The sequence below is a fragment of the Macadamia integrifolia genome, chromosome 9 (assembly GCF_013358625.1).
Source record: "Macadamia integrifolia cultivar HAES 741 chromosome 9, SCU_Mint_v3, whole genome shotgun sequence".
Taxonomy (NCBI): Eukaryota; Viridiplantae; Streptophyta; class Magnoliopsida; order Proteales; family Proteaceae; genus Macadamia; species Macadamia integrifolia.
In genome coordinates, this window is record NC_056565.1 from 14,255,813 (window position 1) to 14,271,729 (window position 15,917).

General features: G+C 38.0%; 1 protein-coding gene across 4 annotated transcripts in view; it reads right to left on the reverse strand.

The window, feature by feature from the left end:
- The window catches only part of LOC122088888 (importin-11), a 54,639-nt gene that overhangs the window by 28,048 nt on the left and 10,674 nt on the right, over window positions 1-15,917 (reverse strand). For all 4 annotated transcript variants that reach the window (XM_042658245.1, XM_042658247.1, XM_042658248.1 and 1 more), the window contains exons 9-12: window positions 11,560-11,956; window positions 9,746-9,893; window positions 9,035-9,195; window positions 2,241-2,340 (exon numbers count right to left, since the gene is read on the reverse strand). In XM_042658245.1, coding sequence (XP_042514179.1) covers window positions 2,241-2,340; window positions 9,035-9,195; window positions 9,746-9,893; window positions 11,560-11,956 — 806 coding nt within the window. The remainder of the gene's footprint in view (window positions 1-2,240; window positions 2,341-9,034; window positions 9,196-9,745; window positions 9,894-11,559; window positions 11,957-15,917) is intronic.

Genomic DNA, 15,917 nt, shown 5'->3' on the forward strand with positions numbered 1-15,917 from the left:
AAAGGATAAATTTTTTTTTTTTTTTTTACACAAAAGAAAAATACATCATATATCTTATTCCTTCCTAAAATGATTATATAACTAAACATATATTAAAGGGAAATGTTACATGTAGTAGATGTTGATTCCACCTATAGGGCTACTATGATGGATTCTGAAAGATTGTTCAGGCAGAGGATGACATGGGCATTATATTCCATTGAGTTTGAGCAACAATTCATCGGCACCCCAGGGCAGCCTAGTGCTTTTAACCCTCCCCACAATAAGTATGGCGTAATGAGTGTCATTGTACCTAGGATTGCAAACTTGTAATCAAACAATGAGAAATTTATACTAATTGTCGTTAATGACACCTTTGACAATGTATTGTAGGTTTATTTATAATTGTAATATTAAATGGTTTCACACCTTGATTATTGTGGAATAAGTCATAAAATGGAACGGTGTCGTTGATGACACCTTTTCATTCCTAATGCTTATTTCAATTGTCTTGATTGAATGGTATGTATTCTGGACCTAAATTGTATTTAGAATAAGTCATAAAATGGAATGGTTACAGTAGGGTATGCTATACACTAGAAACATGGGGTCCAAAGGCAAACTATTACTATGGGGGGTTTTTTTTTTTATATTCTTCAATCTAACGATACAATGGGAAAAATTCCACTGTTTGGGCCTTAAATGGCCATTTCCCTGTTTTCAGCTAAATGGACCTATTTTTACCCCAATTTCGCTGAGACATTTTAGTTTGGCAGAGAGCGAAATGGGTCCAAAATGCAAAAAATTGAACATTGCTAACAGCTATCAATTCCAAATAGTAGCAACCCTAATGCAGAATCTTCACCAAACTAGGTTTGTTTTATTAGGAATAAGTCTAGGGTTGGGTTGTATATGTGTTGGGCCTTCAGTCCATGAGTTTTGAGTGTAATAGGCCACTTTTATGGGCCTAAAAGAGGAGCTTTAAGATTACATACGGGATTACTAATTTGTTTCCATTTTCATTAGTTTCCTTTTAAGTTGGGTTTAATTTAAGTTATATTTGTTTCCTTAGGAGTCAAGTTATTAGTTGAGTCAAGTCATTAGTAGTTAGTTTCCTTTTTCAACTAGTTCCTAATTTCAGTTTTTAGTAAGTATTGTATTAGGAGACTAAATTAAGGGTTTCCTTCTGAGGAACCTTCTATTTTGTAATTTCTCCCATCATCATTATAAATAAAGAAGAAGAGGCTCCTACAGCTAGAATGATTTTGATAAACAAATTAATGGTTGTTGCTGCTACTGTCTTCTCCATGAAGAGTTGTCTTGTATTTGATCAAGGCTGATGGAATTGGTGTTTGATCTAATTGACTCTCTGTGGTGAGAAGCCCGAGAGGTTTTTCTTCTTCAAGTGTTTTTCCTCTTATTCAAGGCTTTTTCAAGGAGTCTATTATTGAGCTGCACACCAGGTATTTACAACTTAACACTGCCCAGAATTACCTAAACTATCCAATCAGTTCCCTGTTCACTGTGGCATCTACAAACCTTGGTCATGGCTAATTTTCTGGTCGAGTCTTCCACTCTACCAAGGTGACACTCGATCCAGATTTGGGGCTGTTCTGATCAGCCATTCTCAAGAAATTCAAAATCTCTGATTTTTTGTCCTATATGGTTTACCGAACAGAGACCAGAACTGGCAAGGTATTTCTGTCCTGTTCTGTTTCTGCTGTGTTTTATTATTGTTTCTGGACTGTTAGGATTCTATTGCTACTTCTAGTTAGCCCTATTATCTGGTGTATCGTCTGGTCTCATAAGTTCCAGTTTCTGGGTTTGGAAAATCTGATTTACAAGGATCTGTTTTACTCTTTAATTCTGATCTGTTGATTTCTGCCCTACCTTGGTGATTATTGGTTGTTCTTCTGATTATAAAATCCTGCAGTTGAAGGCTTGGTTAGTCTCTCTATCCTAGTCTACATTAAACCCTCATGGATGAACTCTAAAATACAAGAAATAATAAACATGTGTCACATATAATCATGATTATTTAAATTGATTATAAAATTTCAGTCCAAGACTCCAAGTTTAAACCTGAGAATAAGTGTTAAAACATGTACTGATGTTCTACAGACAAAAGAAGAACTAATCTCATGCAATTACAGCTCAGACGGATCAATAATGCAATATCAGAAAGTACAATAGAACAATGTATTCGAAAAGTGAATCGTAGCTATGATTACATCAATAAACAATCAAGTATAATGGTATACCTCAGAAACCCAGTGCCCAAGAATTAAGGCAACTTTACGATGAATAATGCGCATATTTGGATGGTCATTGGTGAGTTCGAGGGACAAAGCCCCATTGAACCTGTACAGGAGATGTTTAAAGTAAAGGTCAATGACTAAAGCTCTAGAGTAAAACAAAAATAGGGAAATATTTTTGGCAAGACTGATGCTGTTAGTCAACTCATGGAGTAGTATCCATAAATTAATTCAGGGCAAAAGGGATTTCACCCTTAATTTCATTTTGTGACAGATCGGTTTAATGATCAAAATGAAGTTTCCAGTTTAACTTTTTGGGGGTGTTTGTGTAGGTACACAAATGAAAATTCTATTTCCAAAACACAGCACAAATGTAATTTAGGAAAGATATATCTCTCAAGAAGATATTTGTGCCAATTGCTCCGATGGGAATTGTATACTCAGTCAAAGTTAACCCAAGGTTTTTACATGTCACCAGTCAAGCTTTAGAATGCAATTGCAGCGATGAATGAAACTCAAGAATAGAGTTGCAGAAGAATTTGCTCACTTAAAGATTAGGTTGAAAAAAGAAACCCCAAACTCAAAGATGTTGAAGACATCAAACTCTTATGGACTAAATTTAATCCGAAATCATCTTTCCACTGAAAAAAGCAGAAACATTGAAAAGCCTAAAATATTTCAAAAAGCCATGAATGCAAAATGGTAATTTACATCCCCTAAAATATTTCAGTCCAAGTACCAAAACCAAAATTTTGGTCGACATTTCAGAAATTGATAACTAAGGTTCAAACTTGAAAGGATACTCTAGAAGGATGTTGGACCAACTATTATAATGTCCTCTGACCTTTTTTGGGGGGAGGGGGCCATCCCTGAAAACAAAAGTCTCAGATTTCTTGAGCATGTATAACCATCGGAGCTACCAGAAAAAATGCTACAAAGCTTAACAGGAAATCAATAGAGTAAGACCAAAAGAAGAGAAGGAAAAATAAGTAATAAGGGGAGATATTCACATAAAAAGGCACAAAAGGAATGGAGGAGAACGGAGGTTCTATTTGTGTCTCCTATATATATAAATGATCTCCCAAGACCCAACTCAATACAATTAATGAAGAAAACTTGAACTGCAAATGTCCTTGCTTCCTATCTTGCTTCTTCTTAAAAGGCTTCTTTGTTGTACCTATCGATTTTTCCACTGAGCTCTCAGCAGATCAACATCTAACAATCCAATGGCTGTGCATTATATATGATATAGATTTTTGTAATTTAACATCCTAACCATACTCCACCTACTTCCAAGTTTCCCTCATTCCCCACTCGGAAAGGAAAAAAAGGAGCCCCAAATATATTGGTATTGTAGCATTTTCCCAAACTAATGTTCATTGTAGTTCTCAGGCGACTAGGCAACCCAAGGCATTCGAGGGGTGCCTAGGCAACAAGGCACCCGCCTAAGCGCCCTGGACGTGTAGTATATGATATGTAATATAGCAATGATATTTTTATATAATCATGATTATATGCAATATAGAAGCCATATCAATGCAATATGATATAATTATACCAGCAATGACCAAATATGAGAAAACCAATATATAATCAACAAAGTATAGGATATAATATAAGCATATTCATTGAAAAACAAAACAATAAACATAAATCGATGTAAACTTGTCAAGTGTCAACAAGGCGTGTTGTCGCCTTGGGCCTAAGAAAGAGCCTGAGCGACTAGGCGATGCCTTAACAACTATGATAGTAATGAAGCAGAAATCCACGAAAGATTTTTTTCTGAAACATATAAAAAGTACTGCATTGCAGATAATCAGAATGGAGAAAGGAAATAATGACAACAATAGTTATGATTATCATTATGATGATGATGAAAAAACATGTAATATAGCATAAATAATCATAAATAACAAATCCATAGTTCAAGATTTCGGTCGAAACAAACAAAATCTTACGAATTATTTTGGTTTAGACATGAGTTGAAACGAAACATAGACTCACTTGGTCTGCAAAGTTTCGATCGAAATTTCAGCATTTTGGCTGAATTTCGGTCTAGTTTTGGTTTAAGTATCATTTTAGTTGAAATGTTACAAAACAATGCTTATAAAAGCACCGACCCATTTTGTGGGTTTTCAATAGTAAGAGCGGAAGGAAAAAAAAAAAAACCCTTAGATTTTATGATTTTTAGTCAAATCACCTATATTTCTAGGTGGAACAATGCGTTGGGGACTAACAAATTTGTCCTTGAAAATCTCCTTCCCTTTCTCCAATCCATCCCCAGTGAGGAAGAAATTCTCTTAGCCATTCTTTCCCATAAGGCCAACAAGGCCCCGAGCCCCGATTGTTTCAGCATGGGCTTCTTCTCTGCCTGCTGGAATACCATTCGCAATAATCTCATATTGGCGGTGCGTAGTTTCTTCTACAACCCCGATCAGATTAGTCGGATTAGTCACACCTTCCTTTGCCTCATTCCTAAGAAAGAAGGTGTGGCTTCTATGAATGACTTCAGACCTATTTCTCTTTGCAACCTTCTCTATAAGTTCATTGCAAAAATCCTTGCAAACAGGATTCAGAAATTCATTGACTCCCTCGTTAGTCCAAACCAATCTGCCTTCATTGCTGGAAGAAGCATCCTAGACAATATAATTCTTTGTCATGAGATTGTTCGCAGTTTTGATCGAAAGTCTCATCCCCCGGCTGCTCTCCTCAAGATTGACATTCATAAGGCTTTTGACACAATCAGTTGGGACTTCATTTCTAATGTTCTGCTCCAGATGGCTTTCCCTCCCTCTTTTGTCCACTGGATTCACATCTGCATCTCCTCCCCTAAATTCTCCATCCTTGTTAATGGGAGCCCGGCAAGACACTTTCCCTCGGGGCGTGGCATCCGTCAAGGCTGCCTGCTATCACCCCTTCTGTTCTCCCTCTCCCTTGAAGTCCTTTCCCATTCCATTCAATCGGCAATTGACCTCCACCTCATCTCTCCCATTCCAAAGTGCAAAAACCTTCTTCTCACTCACTTGGCTTTTGCTAATGATATCATGATCTTCTCTAAAGATGACTCCCTTTCCATCACCACTATCATGTCCACCCTGTAGAAACGCAACCCTAAAACGATGAAGAAGATAATGGAAAAACAAAACAAACAATGCACACGGATTTTACAAGGTTCGGCAAGGTTGCCTACGTCCCCGGTGAGATGAGATCCTGCTTCACTATCAATGGAGAATAGGGTTACAGCGCTCGTCCTGCCTATCTAAGTGCTGCACCAGTACTCCCTGGATTAAACTGCAATGGAATACAAGACATCATACACCAACACACCCTCCATTCCTTCGAAAAGCCCTTTCTGGCCTTAAAATCAATCTCCTCAAGTCCAATATCTTCCTCTCCGGTATCTCCCTTGAGACCAAAGATCTCCTTATAATATTACAGGAATTTCTTTGGGCTCCCTGCCTATCAAGTTCTTAGGGCTCCCTCTCATCTCCACCAGGCTCTCCTCCCACCACTGCACCCCCGTGCTTGATCAGCTCCAGAAAAGGCGGCAACTCTGGAAAGGCAGACTTTTCTCTTTTGTTGGCCGGCTTACCTTAGTCAGGTTGGTTCTTCAATCCATATACCTTTACTGGTCAGGTACTTTCATCCTTCATGCTTCAGTGATCAAAATTTTTTAGGGTCTTCTCTCCTCCTTCCTTTGGAAAGGCTCTGATTCCTCCAGATTCCTCAAACCCCTTAGCTAGAATAAGGTCTATCGCCCCAAATCAGAAGGTGGGCTTAGAATCAAGAAAATCAAGGACGCAAACTTAGTGGGTGTTTTTAAGCTTATCTAGAAAATTGTGTCCAAGCACAAGAGTATCTAGGTAGATTGGATCCTTTTTGGTCTACTCAAAACCAACTCTCTGGATGGCCCCTACTATTCACAACGGTCTTGGATTTGGAGGAAAATTCTTTATCACCGCCCTATTGCCCTTTCCACCATTTCCTACCATTTCCTACTCGATAGGAAATGGGCAGGCCACCTCCCTGTGGAATGATCCCTGGCATCCCTCTGGTATCTTATCCCATCTGAAAACCCCCAGAACTATCTACTCTTCTGGTCTCCCCTCTAATGCCTTGGTCTCCTCCATTATTTTCCCTACTAGCTGGTCCCCTCCTTCCTCCCCCCTCCTCTTCTGGATCTTTGGTCTTCCCTCCCCCCTCTTCCCCCGGGTCATAGAGGTAGGGATGACAAATGCAGTTGGACCCCCCCTTCCAATGGGATTTTCTCCTCTGCTTCTGCTTGGTCCTTTGTTCGTGACCATAGTTTTTAAGGTGCTGCTAAGGCGACGCCTTACTAGCGCCTTGGCACTGATGCGGTCTAGAGATGGTAAGGCAGTGCTCCGCCTTACGTGAAGTGGCGCCTTATGGGTTTTTTTTTTTTTAAACACATTTTAAAAATTACTGATGATATTCCAAATATAGATTTTTTTTGAGGGTATGATTTTATTAACACTTGAGATTGTATGGGATCAACTTTACTCCACCAAAAATAAACAAAACAAACAAAACAAAAACATGATTCACAAACAGGGTTTGGATTTTGTCAAGGGTTTTAAGAAAGGGCTTTGAGAAGGAATCAAGGAACAAGGAAGAACCACTTATCTAGGCGACCATTTTGCTCCGGCAGCGATGAGCTTCATTCTTCATTGACAGGAGTAGAAATATAGTGGATGATCTTAGGGCATAAACACTCATTTTGACATCATAGAGGTAAGTATAATAAATACTTGTATTTTTTGTCTTCTTTTCTTTATTTTTATAATTTTGCTTCATAATTATGTATTTATATTATATGTTAATATGTTATGATGATTGATGATTGATGATTGATGATTGATGATTGATGAAGATGAACTTAGTTTATTCACTTTATTGATTTGTTTTCTTGATGAATATTTTACATTGGTATGAATATGAACATTTAATATTTATTTAACATATGAGTAATAGGATTCAACTAGGATTTGAGCCAAATAGATTGGTTTTATAAAAAAATTACACAGGAACGCTTTAGTCAATAAGGCGATACTTTATGCCCGCCTTATCGCTAAGGCGTTCCGAAAGACCCTCAAACGCCTCCGTCGCCTTACCGCCTTAAAAACTATGTTCGTGACCCTTCCCCGGTGGTCCCGTGGTCTAAGTTGGTCTGGTTTAAGGGTCATATTCCTCGCCACAGCTTCACCTTATGGCGTTGCTTATCCAACTGCCTTCCAACCCAATCCTTCCTCATCCACCGCCACATTCCTGCCAACCCTTCCTGCTGCCTCTGTCCCTCTAGGATTGAGGACATTAATCACCTATTCTTCTCCTGCCCCTTCTCCTCTCAAATCTGGAAAAATGTTCTCTCCTTCTGCTGGCCAACCAAAAGGCCTATTCTCCCTTCTCCTCTCAAATCTGGAAAAATGTTCTCTCCTTCTGCTGGCCAACCAAAAGGCCTATTCTCCCCTTCAACAGAGAATGAATTTGGGTGGACATGACCTTTTCAGGCCCTTCCATCTGTGACTCCATTGGCAAATTGTCTTTCTGTGCTACCATAAACCATCTCTGGATGGAACGTAACATTCGTAGATGGACCCCCAAATCCCGCTCTCCGGACAAGATTTGAAAAGCTATCTACTATGATATTACTTCCAAAGCCCATTCCCTGCATGGCCTTCTCTCCCGCCCTGTCCCTAACTCCCCAAAAAACTCTCACATCATTACCTCTCGGAATCTTCAGGTTGATCTCATCCATTCCACCTGATGGAGATGGCTCCCCCCCCCCCTTTTTTCTTTTGCTGGTTTCGGTGGTTGTTTTCCCCTCTTTTTGGTTTTAGAGTTGTTTTGGTTTTGTTTGTGCTATTTTAGTTGTGGGGTTGGCTTAAGCCTCCCTCCCCCCCCCTTTTCCCCTTTGTATATTCTTCCTCCGTTGGTAATGAATTATTTATTCATCCAAAAAAAAAAAAAATGTGTTGGGGATTACTAAATGGTTTTTCTTCATTCCTAATACATATTTTAGTTGTTATAATTGAATTTTGTGTCTTCTAGTATTAAATTATGTGTCGAATAGGCTATATTAGAAAAAGAATACAGGGATATGGCATACAATAACAACCTATGGTCCAAAACCAAACTACCATATTGGGTGTGTTCTTTTGCAATCTAAAAGTTTCAATATGTTTAGAGATGCTTAATTAGGATGTCACTGAAGTTCAGAAAAAAAATATGGCCATTTGACCACCAAAATAGTCAACAGAAACATGCAGCCGAAATGTACCAGATACCGATGGAAATCCAAAATTTTGAACTATAAATAAAGCACAATAGAGGAAAACAAAAGAACCAAATCATAAAATCATGCCATATGAAAATACCCCAACCTATACATGGAATGTCTTAGTTACAAACTAACTGAAACATTATATCAAGCAACATTCAAGGAAGTCCTATAAATGAAATTGCATTGACCAAAGCAGATCTGCAACCCAGCAGACAGGATATTATTTAGCAAAAGAAATAAAAGCTCATGTAAAGTATATGAATTTTTCTCAAAAATAAGTTAGTTTTTTAACTTCTCAAATTGTGTACAAGCAACACAAGTATCAATGATTTTTTCAAGCTGACTTTCTAAAACTTCCATAGCCACCAAAAGCAGGTCCATTTGGAAAGCTGTAACAGTATCAACACATCAAGTACAATCTTTAGACAAAAAAAAGAAAGTAGAAATTTACTAGATGGAAAGAGAGAGAGAGAGAGAGAGAGAGAGAGAGAGAACACACCAGTCTTTAAAGCTCAGGTAATTCGAAAGCTCATAATAAACATGCCCAGCAGCACCATAAGCAGCATCTTTAAGAAGCATAGCTGGACTAATTCCAGTTTCTGAAGCTGGGGAGCCACTCATTGCCTCTTGAAGGATGGAAACAACCACAGGACCTAACAGCTGAAAGGGCACAAAAGATCACAAATGACTACATTATTTTTATGCAATCCCAAGAAAAAAAATTAAAAGTAATGGAAAAAACTCTGGTCAGGGCACCCAGACTGTTTTACAGGTCCGGGACTGTTATAGCCTGCCACACATTATATGGTCAGAAGATCAGGACCCACTGTTAGGTTGGTCCCAGTGTCCAATCTAAGAGATCAGGTGAAACAAAATCAGTACAAAATGACAATGCCAACTCCATGATTTTTGTTCATAAAGCTGAACATTCAAAAAACATTTTAAGTTCTAAAAAAATTCAAAACAATAACATTTAGTTCAGATGGTTAATACTCATTTGATCCTTTTTTTCTTTTTTCTTGGTTGAGTGGATTATCTAAAGCGGCCCCCTCTTTAGCATAGGTCCCAACCCACTGAAAGAATAAGTGGCATGTCATTGGAGTCCTAAACCTTTATACAGGTAACTTGCTCCAGAACCCCAGCAGACATTCCCTTAAAGAAAATAATTGTCTGGATAAATAGTAGAATATTAAGAAGTGGATGTGCTTACTTGACTATAGTTTTCAAACAAAACAATATACAGAGCTTCTGCACAAGGCCTCAGTTTTTCAGTCCATTGAACCATATCCTGCTCATGATGAAAAGACTCTGGGTTTTCATACCACTCTTTCAAATCACCTTCTGACAAAACAAAATACCTGTAATGCAAGCAACACAGCATATATGTTGACGTGAGAAAAAAAAAATTCTGAAGTTAACTATCTCTAGGAACTAAAAGTGTAGTTACATACAACTCTTAGAAAATGCGCTATGCCAATCAACTCCTGAATATGATTAAAAATGCTGAAAATCTACATAATCAAACTATAGCATCAAAAATGCTTTACGAACTCTGCAGTCTGCATAACATTGTAAATACGATCCAAAGCAAAAGCACAAAAATGAGTTTGCATACAAAACTCCACAATTTAAACAACAACCAATGACCATGGGTCCACAACAAAACATTACAAGAGAAAACAAGAGAATTTGGTGAACGTGAATGCATAAAATCCCTCCTGGACTCTTCACTAAAAAACTCATAGCACTAGTTTTTTTTTCTTCTCATAATATTTTAGCCACATAGACAAACTTAGACCGTAGAAGACAAAACAGAATCAATTTAAGTAATAAATATCAATAAATTTACAGAAGAGCAAGAAAGGTGCAGAAAGATTGATTCTCCTCTTAAGATTAATAGAAAAATGGGAAACACGGGGAACCTGTTAGAGTTTATGTAATAAGGGTAGTTTAGACTTTAGTAGTTTAGTTTTCTATCTTGTTCTCTTATGTTGTAATTTTACTTTTTCACATTTACCTACATAGGGAGGTGTATGTAATTCTCACATCATGTTAGTGGATCAAATAGGGGAGAGGAATCTTTTTTCTCCCACTTTCGGTTGCACATCTATTCCTCCCTTCTTCTCTTCTATTTTCCTCCTCTCATCCTCTTCTCCTCTCTTCTCTTGAATCGATCCTTGCACAACTTCAAACTTGGTATCAGAGCTTGGTTTGAGAGTCAACCAAGCTTTCACATCTCTTATAAAACTATGGAACCTGAGAAAAGTAGAGGGTTCCAATAGAGACTATACTATGTAAACGAACACTCTTAGGAGATCTATTGAAATTCTCTCATCATCTAAGGCCTAATGGAAGGAGTTTGAAGGGAGTGAAGATCATTTGAAGATGCAAGAAGCCTCCTCATAGCTACCGCCAGCCCTTTTCCCCTTTTCTGGTTTCTCCTTCATAGAGCATCATATGGGATTGAGGCTGGGCTTGTTAGAGTCGCCCAAGGGGTGCCTTTCAACCTCTCATACCCTTGGTCTCTGATGAGGTGAGTTTGTCAAGCCACTGAATGACCTCAGTATCACTTGAGAACAAACAACTAAATCAGCATATCATTTGGTTATGGTTGACAAGAAGTATGATTTTAGTATTATAATCATCCAAAAGATGGTACAGCAGTCATCTGACACAACTTGCATTGAATTGACCACAACTAATAATCATCAATAAAATAAAAAGGAAAACAAAAGAACTGCCCATCTAATTGTTGACTAAGATTCAAAAGATGTGATACTCAGCCTTGGAACAAGATCACACACAGATTTAACTGTTGTATGCCAGTGTTCATACTCTATATATTGTATCCGAGAAGAAAAATATTAATCCTGAATTCCTGATGCTAGAGAAGTACATGAATAAATTGCACCCCCTGCTTGTAATGGAAGATTCAAATCAAGAAGTAGGTGAGAAAATAACTTTACTGTTTCTAAATTCAGAGTAAATATATGAAAACAGTAAAGCAACTGAATCTCTAATTACCTTCTAATCAATATGTTACACAACTGTACTACACGTTCTCTAGACAGAAGAGAGTTAATGATGTCACCAACAACACTAGAAATGTTTTTCTTCATCTGCTCTAATGTGACCCCATTTTCATTCATCACACGCCCAGTAAGACTTGGTTTGTATTCTTTACACTCTAATACTGACTTGACCATGACCATGCATTGAATAAGGAACTGCTCAAAAGGTTCTATTGCTGGCTCAGGATTTGTAATCTGACTCAAACAGAAGCCCATGATAGGTGGCAGAACTTGTTTATCACCAAAGGAATAAGGATGTCTTCCCTGTATTGTGACTAAAATTTTCATCAATTTAGTACATGCCCTCTTTGTAAAGTCCCAAACTTTATTGTCCACTGGGAAAGACGAATCTGCAACATCAACATAAATTGAACATAAATAATCAAATTAAAGCATTTAACAAGTGACAATAACTTTTATGCTAATCAAATTATCTAGAAGTTGATATGAAAAGCACAATGAGGAATAACACCACAACAGGAAAAGGTATCCTTTTGTTTTTGCAGGCAATGAAGTTCAGTATACAAGGGTAATGTGATCATATCATGGGGAGAAAAAGAAATAATTACAAGATGTACCTCATCACCTATATTTTTCTGATTATGCCTGATTGTGGAGTTAAATACAGGATAAAGATGGGAACCCAATAATGACACAACAGCAAGTTAGATGTCAAGGTGCATCCATAAGGGGGAAAATTTTAAAGAAGGTGGCCAGTTAAGTACAGCTCAATCTATCTTAAATTCTTAATAACGTTTGTCTCCCCCTCCTCACTTGAAAGAGATAAAGCCATGGTTCAAGGTTTCCACCAATATCATCGAAATTTCCCATGTTTCCACAGTGTCCCAGGACTCCGATACCGAATACCATGTGACTTTTAAAAGTCACTGGTTTCGACCAGTATCGACCAAAATTCCCACATTTCAACTGAAATGTGGGAATTTTCCTCGAAATATGGGAATTTTCCTCGAAATGTGGGAATTTTCGATTGGACCAAATGGGTCAACCTTTATATAACCTTCTTAAATGGGAAACCAAGCCTTCTTCAAAATTTTGACCATTTTCCCCTTTTTCTTCTCTATGAAGTGGGAAACTTGGGAAGACACTTAAGATTTTGTCCTTGTGCTATCAAATGTTCATTCTAAGCTTGGATCTTGCACATTCATAGCAAATCTACCTAAGGAAGGGAGTTTGGACCAAAAAGGTAAATCCCATCTCCCCAAACCTTGTGTGCCATCCTTCGAGAGCACCGGTTCATTTGGATATGGTGGTGGGTATGGGCAGTAGGGTGGATCTTTAACATCATTTGGACAGGAGAGTTCAGGGGTGGGTCATCTTTTGTTGACAATATCATTAGATATCTATCCCAACCTTGTATGCCACATCCACATCCTATCACTATGATCTATGACTGAGCCACTCTCTACGCTGAGATACCTAGCTAATGTTGATGATGCATCTTATAGATGGGCAGTGACGAACTACCAAAACAATTGTGCCCAAAACATGTCATGGGACTCATATGTGGTGCATTTAGACGAGTAGCTATGACATCTGCAGTGGTACGCAGCTCATGGAATGGAACCACCTAGACACTCTACTTGGAATTGAGTCACTACTTTCGAGTGTTAAGTAATTAAGTCGCTACTATTGAATGTTGATAGATAACTGTTGATGATGTAATGTTTTTATTTATTTTGGATCATTTGGGTTATGTCTTATGTTTTGATGTAGATTGTAGACTATATATAGTCATTATGTAGTATAGTTTCAGAATTTAAGTCAACAAGTCAGCGTAATGATTATCGAACCTTTGGATCACCACACAAGTAAGACTTTTTTTTTTTTTAAATGAAACTAATGATGTGAATGTGTTAGAAATGTTTAAAATATGATGTACACAAAAAATCAAACAAAAAAAACACTGTTTGGGGGTCGAAACCTAAGTTTCCACTATACCGGGAAAAATTCCCCGGTATTCTCGAAATTTCCTAAGTTTCGACCGAAATTTCGATCTCCCCAGGGGTCGAAACCCGATACCGTGAACCCTGGATAATGCATGTAGAACAAAAACATCTAGAAAGACCCTATCTAAACACAACACCACAACAACCAGCAAAATATTAAAGAAAAATAACCAAAACAAAAAAGAGAGGGAACAAGTGCTACAATCTCATATAGGTAAACAATTTCCAAACATAAGCTTGCTTAACAACTCATTATCCATGTTGCTTTATCTTAATAAGTTATTACCCATAAGCATACTATGTTGGCAAACAAATGTCATATATGTGATATGTTTTGAAAAGTGGAGGAATCTGCATCACATATCTTCTCAGATTATGTCACGGTTGAGAGTACTGATGAAGCAGCAAGCCCTCAAGTGAAACAAAGGCGAGAAAGAGGCTAATTAGGGTTAGCCATGCGACTCTACTAAAAATACTCTTTTTTTTCTTCATTTTTGACAAATAACAAAGAAATTATATTGCAAAACAGAAAAGCTAGGTAAAGACACTGATAAAATGATGACCACAACAACAGCAGCAACACAATTTCTCATCATAGGCAAAAACAAGGAACAATGGATGCTATGATACAAGTATACAAGAATAATAAAAACATAAAGGCTACCATAGCAACCCATAGAGAGACTAAGGGATTGGAAAGGACCAGATTCAGAGTTTCCCATGGAACACCATCCCTAGCTAATTCATCAGCCAGCAGACTGTTGAACACAGTCCGTGACAGCACAAACTTCTCATGAGAACAAAGGGGATTTGGCTTTCCAAATGAGGGGCATATAGCACCAAGGTCCTTCATCATGTTCTCTAACCCAACCAACCACAAATATTGTGTCTCCTTTAACATGAGTATCAGTCCAACCACTGAAAAAATTATACTTCCAAAATATCAATAATTTCCTTTCGGCTTTAACCCTGTTGTTACTGAACCGCAACTGCCAATAAGTACTGAAAAGAGTATGGAACGATCCCCAGTTTGGTTACTTTAGCCCCCCAAACCCTGGGCCCACATGGTAGTTCCAATTTAGTGTTGTTTTCGTTTATAAGAGTTCTAGCTCCTTTTGGTTTCCTTATTTATGTTCTAGGAATTTTAATTTGAACCAGATTCTCAATTCTCATATTTGTACGAATTATAAACTTCTTACGATGTCATCTGCGAACAGCATACACCAGCGGACCTCATCTAAAATGTTCTTCGTTAATTCATCCATGATAAGCGCAAACAAATAGGGGCTTAGGGCCGATTCATGATGTAATCCAATCGTAATTGGGAATTCCTTGCCTTGACCTCCCACAGATCTCACTCTAGTCACCAAGCCTTTATACATGTTCTTAATTATATCCACATATGTACTCGACACCTCCCTCTTTACCAGGACATGCTGGATTAAATCTCTAGGAACTCTATCATATACTTTTTCTAGGTCAATAAAGATCATGTGGAGATCCTTCTTGTGGACTCTATAACTTTCCATTATCCTCCTCAAAAGGTAGATAGCCTCTGTTGTAGATCTACCTGGATAAATCCAAACTGGTTTTCCGAAATCTTAGTTTCTTTTCTTAGGGGGGCAGCCGCGGGATTCAATAACTTTCTCCCATAGTTTCACAGTATAACTCATTAATTTTATGCTTCTATAGTTATTGCAGGTCTGAATATCTCCTTTATTTTTGTATACCGGAACAAAAATGCTTCTCCTCCAAATCTGGCATCTTGCTTGTGTTCATAATCTTGTTAAACAGTTGGTCAACCAGGTAACGCCACATATTCCCAAGGTTTTCCACACTTCTATTGGGATCTCATCTGGGCCTAGTGTCTTGCCGATTTTCAACTTTCTCAAGGCTTCTTTGACTTCTGCCACGCTAACCTTTCGAACATAATTTTAACATTTCAAAATTATAATTAAGAAAGAAAAAAAAAACCTAAAAATACGAATATTATTTGCAATAGTGTAAGAAGAGTACATCATGGCTGAAGGATGAGATGGGGGTGACAGCATGGAGGCATGGTGTGCCTATTGGGAAGGACAAGTAAGTCCCAATGCAATTCTTTTTTGGAAGAAAATCATGGGAGGTGAGGCTAGTAGACTGAAGTGGCATTTGGAAAATGGATATAGGAATGTGGCCAACTTAAAGAGAAAGTTAAATAAGCAGAGGGCAAAGAAAAGAGTTTGACAAGACAGTCCCAAATAGACAGGCAGCGGCAATAGGAGGGGGACTGATGCAGCAACGCTCCGATGGATCGACCCAAACCTGCTCCGGAACCAGGACCAAGACCCATATCCAATTTGGG